Consider the following 7,083-nt stretch of genomic DNA (forward strand, 5'->3'; position numbering starts at 1 on the left):
AAATATAAATAATATATAAATATTAATTATAAATATATAAATACTAATATTTATATATATTAAATATAAATATAAAAAATACATATTCTGTACCAGAATATTGAGAGTATCCAAAAGAGACTGGAATGAATATATGTGAACACATACCACTTGTGCAAGAAGTCATGCTTCCCTAGTTGAACTTTCAGAAAACTGTGAAAGCCAGCTCCTTCCATGTCTACCTACCACAGGGTTCTAGCAGCTCTCCTAGAGCAGCGATGTTGATCTATCCAAGCTCTCCCCAGAGGTGTCTACCTGAGCTAAATGACACATGAATGCTTAGGGCAAAGAGACTTCACGGCTACTCCACGAGTGGAAGATGGCAGTGATTTCTCCAAGGTCACACCATGCACATTGGAGGGACACAGCTACTTCAGATGTGCAGATGAATCTTGGGAAGAATGCAGACGTCAAACGTTGGTCTCCGTGGTCTTTTTCCACCCATGGAATGAGATGTGGACTAGCCAGCAGGCCCTGCTGATCCCAGTACAGCCTTCTTACTAGCTACGTGATGAGAGACATAATGAATGATTTGAGAAACGTATGTGGCCACCCCACTTCTGAGGCATTGCACATGCAGAGTTGCAGAACTGGAAGTGAGGCCTCCCACAGACCAGTGTAATGATTAGTGGTAAGATGTTTTTCCACAAGGAAGGGGCTGCAGCAGGAAAGGACCATTTTTTTTTTTTTTCCCTTTTGCCATTAAAACTGTCATGGAGACAGAGTTTTGCTGGCAGAAATATGGCATACAGGGGTGTGAAGAGTTGTTGTGTTTTTTTTTCATTTTGCTTATCAGCATAACTACGCTGCCAAAACACTGAAATACACGATAGCCGTACTTGGGGTGTACACAGCAGACTCTCGACTCATGTCCCTTCTATAAGCTCCTCACATCAAACAAACACAAGAGTGCAGGGTACAACGTGAATAGATGATTAATCTGTCAAACTCTTTTCCCTTTGTTTAGAACAAGAAAGGCCTTGGGGGAATGAAGCTAATAGCCATGTGGGGTAACAGCTCTGAAAAATATCATGGGCTTTGGGACTTTTACACAAAGGTGTACGAGGGGCTGTTGTGATGCAGCTCAGTAAAATGTGCTAATGACAGAGGCAGTGGCAAAAACAACTAAAACCTTCAGCTGTGGCCGAGACTCAGAGCCGTAATCTCCTTATGCAATTCACTTGACAAAGCTCCCTTGTGGAACATGAGCTTGCTTTTTCCACCACAGTATATACCCCCTCCCTTGACATACTGTGGGTTATTGAGCTTTATTTCTTTATTTTTTTATTTTTATTCTTGTAACATTTAACAAAATCAGCTGGTTCTTTTGATGCTGATAAAACAAACACGGGGAAGCTCTGCTTGCAGAGGGGTGTGTATACCTGTCTGATGTGAAGTGCAGCAAATCACCTGCTGCAGTGTTTTGAGAGGTAAAACTGCCTAATCATTTTTGGTTATCTGTGTGTTGTTTTGTTAACCAAATATTTGTCTTTTTGCCTCACACAAACATCTAATGCCAATATACAAATTGCACAAGGGGATTATGCCAGCATGAGTCAATCTTGGGTGTGTTTATCCGTGGAGAGACACAACCCTCTGTTTTTAGAGGCGGGTGTTACTTATCCTTGTTAGACCTATGAATATCTCTCGCCAACAAAATTTGTCACTTTTCACTGCTGGCATATCTGCTGCTATAACAAACCCTGCAGACTGGCAGGCCTCCAAGTGGGGTGGGGGCTAAATCCTCTGTGACTCTCATTATTTAGTATTTACATTACAGCAGGGCTTAGAGGCTTATAGCCGAGATTCAAGCGTTGCTGTGCAAGGAGACAGTAAGACACTTCCTGCCCCAAACAGCTTATATATAAACACAAGAGCCTGGTAATAAATAGCAGAGAAAAGGCAGTATTATTGCAACACAGCTAGGTCCGCAAAAACCATGAGATTTTTCTAAAAATAAATGTTAAGTCTTTGTATTTGTATTCCAGACTATTCAAATTTGTATTTTCAAGCTTTCTTAGTCCTTAAAGCTGGACAATTTTGTTTGCAGTGACAGCTACAACTCTTGCTTACTCACGTGACTCCAGGAGGTGAGGTCTTTTAAGATGGAACTCATCATCCCAACGATTTCCTTCCAATCCTATTTCAAAGTTCCCTTCTGCTGACCTGTGTAAAGAAAACATTGATTGCAGCTACACGGCTAGATTCCCATGTCTTCCTTTTGTGGAGTAAGCATTGTTTTTATTATGTTGCCCAAGCACAATAGTTTTCTCCCACCGGTGCAACTGAGTTTTAAGAATAACAGTAATGTTTAATTTTCACATCCCTTCCTCCGTTGTTCTCAGTGTAGAGGTCAGATACCTGTATCCATCCACGGTCTCATTGGTAAATATTTCTGTCAGATCTGTGGACTGACTGTTCCATCCCTTGCTTTTGGCCTTGCTGTTTTAAGCAGTAGAAGATCCCTACAAATTCCTGGGTTTTCTGATGACAGTTGATACAAAAGAAGGAAAAAAAATTAGCAGGCAGAAAGAAGTGGGTGCTTTGCCTGCTTTATCTTGGCCTTTACTGTAATTAGTGCATTGAACCTACCAAACAGGCAGCTGAACAGGAAAACGTCTGTGGGAGAAGTGGGCCTAGGCTAAGCATTTTATTAGAGGTGTAGGGCCAAATCTTGAACTGGTATGAACTGGTTTGGTTCGGCTGCAGGCAATGGAGATGTTAAAACTGAGGAAGATGGTGAGGATTTGTCCCATTAACACTACCTCACCACCTTCGTTTTCTCTGTAAATCCTAAAAAGAAAATCCAGCAGCATGTCTAAAAATAGGACCAAAGTTTCTTAACTTCACAGCAGACAAGCAAGCCAGAACCACTGTGTATTATTGTGCTGTGCAGCAAAGAGAGAGGAATACTCATACTGTCTGTGTAGGAGGAAGCCTTTGAGGGGAAAATCATTGATAATAAAGGCCTCTTTTATCTGAAACACCTAACATTTCAGCTCTTCAAATCCCAACACTGCATATTCTTAAAACAGGTTTCTATTACCTGTGTTAAACACATCAAATTGAGTAATTCAGTCTCATCATCTAAATTCAGTGTTGTGATAGCTGAATGAAACTGGGACAAGCTAGCTAAAAAGGTAATAGAAGCCTTTGATAAAAGCAGCATGTGAAATGCATCAGCGCTTTTCTGCCTTTGAAAAAAAACCTCTCTGCTTCTCTCCAGTGAGCTTATGTTACTGAGGTGAAGACCCTTGTTAAGGTCTCTGGGGCAGCATTCGCTGGAGGTGATCAGCAAGATTAGGACTTTACTGTGGTAGTTAGTAAGGGAAAATCCTTGTCCCACAGAACTTAGCCTGTGCAGGCAAGAGATGGAGAACAGGGAGGAAGACAAATCCTTTTAGTTCTTAGGTCAGCAGCTGAAACAAGCTTTTAACAGTTTTCTCTGATCCACTTGAAGTACTCATTTTATTGTTGTTTTCAGAACTATTGTTGGCTTTTGGTATGCAATAAAGACCACTGTACACTTCACATCAGAATGAAGTACACAATGTGTGGCTCCCCTGATTCAAGAGAAAATATGGTGGTTTTCCTCTGTAGGATGAAGGTCTTATGTCTATCCTCCCCACCCTCTATACTGTACATTCAAGAAAAAAGTCCTAGCAAGGGCCTCAATAAATGCGTAACGTATGGTATAAAAAAGGTCACTTCCCTGAATGTTTGGGCAAAGGAGTTCAGCATGCTAACATGGCCCTTCCACCAATGTCTAGCCATTGTATTTCTCTTGTCAAACCCTCTAAGAAAACGAAGTATTTTTAAGTAATTTTTAAGTATTTTCTAAGAAAACAAAGTATTTTTATCCCTCTTTTTCTTATAGACAGACAACTTAAATTACCAAGATTACACATGAAATCTGTGGTGAAACAGCAATGTGAGTTTAGTTGCCAATAGACATGCCTTCTTCCCATTTCTTTCTGTATCTTCAAGGCAAAGACCATGAAAAAAAAAAAAAAAAAAAACAGCAGGAATAACACTAGAATTTTAAATTGTACAAGATGCAAGAGGCTGGGAAACACTTCTCACAAGGCACAAGTACAAATGAAGCTGGAATCACCTTTTTTTCCCCAACTCTGAGTTGCATTCTCCCATTCACACTTTCGATACAGACCTCTTGAAAACTGTGTGTTTAAGGAATTAAATAAAGGCCTCAAAATGTATGTGTGTGTGGGTGTGTGAGGAATGGAATCTGTGTCCCATAAGAACTGCTCTGTCATGCTTGATTTTGTGGGGCTGGAATAAGGGATACGCCTCTTGTGAATTCCTGCTGGCCTCATCCATAAAATCTCAAAAATTGCACTCCCTTCCCACCCCCGTGTTCCCAAATGTCCTGCTCCTGGCACCTCAGCATCACGTCTGCTCAGCGCCCACCCCGTGTGATGCAGGCTGCAGCCGTGCAGCACACCAGAGGTTGCAGTCCTGTGCTACCACAGCTCTGGGGTTCGCCTTGGCCTGACGGTGGTTTCCTGACGGTTCCTGATGGTGTAGGTGTGCATCTCCGTGCCTGTTCTTTCCTCCTTGCTGCTGGAGTCAGAGCAGCTAGCTAGGAAGAGAACAGCTCACTTGTGTGTAACCTGCTTCCGCAGAGGAGCACTCAGAGATTCTCCATTTCCCCCATGCATGCCCCAGCCTCATGAAGAGGCGAGCCAGCAAGCGATGCTGAGCAGGGACAGGAACGCACGGCGAGTGCAGTGTTTAGTCAGCACATTTTTCAATACAGCCCTGGAGGGCAGTCTTGTACGCTGGGACTGGAATGCTGCCCACTTATGGCAGCTGGTTAATGAGGCCGGCACTCCCAACGCAGTGCATAAACTCTTGCAGAGAATGCCAAATATCTTGTGATGCACAGCCCACATTTTTCCTGGTTTGCTTTCTTATGCAATAAACCTTGCTTATTGTCTATTGGCAAATGGATGTTCTCAGGCAGGTATACAAAGAATGTCCCTGAGAATAATACCCTTGTTAATAACACTGCTTAGATGCACCGGCACCTGTACTTGAGGATTTCAGTCTGTCAGAGTTCCACAAACTATAATTTCCAGTGCTAAATTTCCAGCGTTCCTAGGAGGGGGGCAGCAGATACAGATGTTTTCATAGGGTTGGAATGATGGAGGTAATAAACAAAATAAGTGACTTTCCCAAAACCACAGGACGTATCACATGGCAAACTAATTAAACCCTAATCCAGCAAAGCCCTTAGTATGTATAAAATTTACATGAGCATGTGAATAATGGCAATGAAATCAAATATTTAGCCTGACCTACCTGCTTAAGGAAATTACTGAACAGTTTATGTCACACTACTTGATGCAAATGCAGCCGAGCTAACACATATACCAATAACCATCTGACCATGAGAAAAACAGCTGTGTCAACAGATTTGCCCTGCTCCACTGCCTCATGCCCTATATTCATAGTGTATTCCCCCCTTTTTGCGTAAAACTCTTTTCTGTATTGCCACACGTGGCTTGGGTATCATTTTAGCTTTTAAAATCTGCTGTCAATCTCTAACAAATTAAAGAGGCAATCTTCTGCCAGCAGGGTGCAACTAAATTGTCCTTCTGGATCCCTCACAGGAGATGAACAGCCCTCACCCTGCTAAGAGGGGGGAGGCATTATTCCTGCAGGGACATCTCCTACCCACTGCAGCACGTCGGCCCTGTGCAGGTCCCCAGGCAGCCAGGACTCGCAGCTCCCCGCACCGGCTTCCTCAAGGTCCTGTGCTGGAAGCTTTGTCCACGGCGGTTCCACAAGGCCGTAATAAATTTCCCTCCTATTCATGATACGAGTGAACCTGTACTACTGCACTTGAGCGTTTATATTCACCACAAGATGTTTATAATAATGCCCACTTCATGTGCTAGACCTGCACTTATTCTTTACTGGGTAGACATTTATGTCAAATAAAACATGTATTTGACTGATTTATAGAACGTCTGGGAAAGGCTACTTCAGGAGAGCACTCTGTGGCCTTAGGAGGGGACTTGTTTATGGCCAGCACGTGGCTGGTATTTATTTTACACCGTGGTGTAACGCTTTACACCGTATTTTACACCGTGGTGTAACGGCACAGCCGTGTCGGTGAGCTCCCCGCTGCTCTCCTCACGCCGTGACAGGCTCCGGCCTGGCGGGCTGACCCACCTGGAACCGCGCGGGGGCCTGCCGCGGGACGGTGCTGAAAACACACTTCTGGTGCCGTTTTTAACCTCCGCTCACCTCCTCGCAGCGTCTGGCACCCGCAGGTGCAGGAACGGCCGGAGCCCTGGCCCACGGCAGGGCGCTGCGGCCGCCCGGCGCCGTCCCTCAGGTGCTGAGGTGAAGGGGCCGCCCCGCGCCGGTGTCCCCCGCTCGGGCGGGCCTGAGCCAGGGCTCCCTCACGGCTCCCTCAGGGCGAGGCCGGCACGGTGGCGGGGCCGAGGGGCTCCGCGGCGGGCTGGGAGGGCAGCGGGTGTCTGAGGCGGGCGGGCTGAGGCGGGAGGCGCGGGAGGGCTGAGGCGGGGCGGCCGCAGGCGCGGAGCCGGGCCCCGTGCCCGTCAGCGCGCGGCGACAGCCCGGGGACAACCGCGCTGAGGCGAGGCGGGGCGGGGCGGGGCGGGGCGAGCCGCCGCCTGCCCGCCTTCCCTCCGTCCCTCCCTGCCGCCCGCCTTCCCTCACAGCCCGCCCGCCGCTCCCCCCGCCGCCGCCGCCTCTCCTCGCCGGCCTCCCGATGCCGAGGAATGGATAGAGCGGCTGCCCTGCGAGCCGCCGGCATGCTGGAGAGGAAGGAGCGGAGCAGCGGCGAGGCGGCGGCCGGCGGCGGCGGCGCGGGGCCCCGGGCGGGTCCGGGTCCGTGCCCGGCGGCGCGGGGCTTGCCGGCTGTGCGGAGCACGCTGCAGCAGTGCGGGCTGCTCCAGGACCTCATCGACATCTCGCTGTCCAACCTGCGCGGGCTCCGCACCAAGTGCGCCGCCTCCAACGACCTCACCCAGCAGGAGATCCGCACCCTGG

General features: G+C 47.2%; 1 protein-coding gene across 3 annotated transcripts in view; it reads left to right on the plus strand.

The window, feature by feature from the left end:
* The first annotated feature begins 6,733 nt into the window (after positions 1-6,733).
* KSR1 (kinase suppressor of ras 1) overlaps positions 6,734-7,083 on the plus strand; it is a 62,644-nt gene continuing 62,294 nt past the window's right edge. For 2 of the 3 annotated variants that reach the window (XM_035343110.1, XM_035343111.1), the window contains exon 1: positions 6,735-7,083. In XM_035343110.1, coding sequence (XP_035199001.1) covers positions 6,813-7,083 — 271 coding nt within the window. In that variant the 5' untranslated portion in view covers positions 6,735-6,812. The other variant, XM_035343112.1, reaches the window with a different exon arrangement.

This window comes from Oxyura jamaicensis, chromosome 19 (genome assembly GCF_011077185.1).
Source record: "Oxyura jamaicensis isolate SHBP4307 breed ruddy duck chromosome 19, BPBGC_Ojam_1.0, whole genome shotgun sequence".
NCBI classification, from domain to species: Eukaryota; Metazoa; Chordata; class Aves; order Anseriformes; family Anatidae; genus Oxyura; species Oxyura jamaicensis.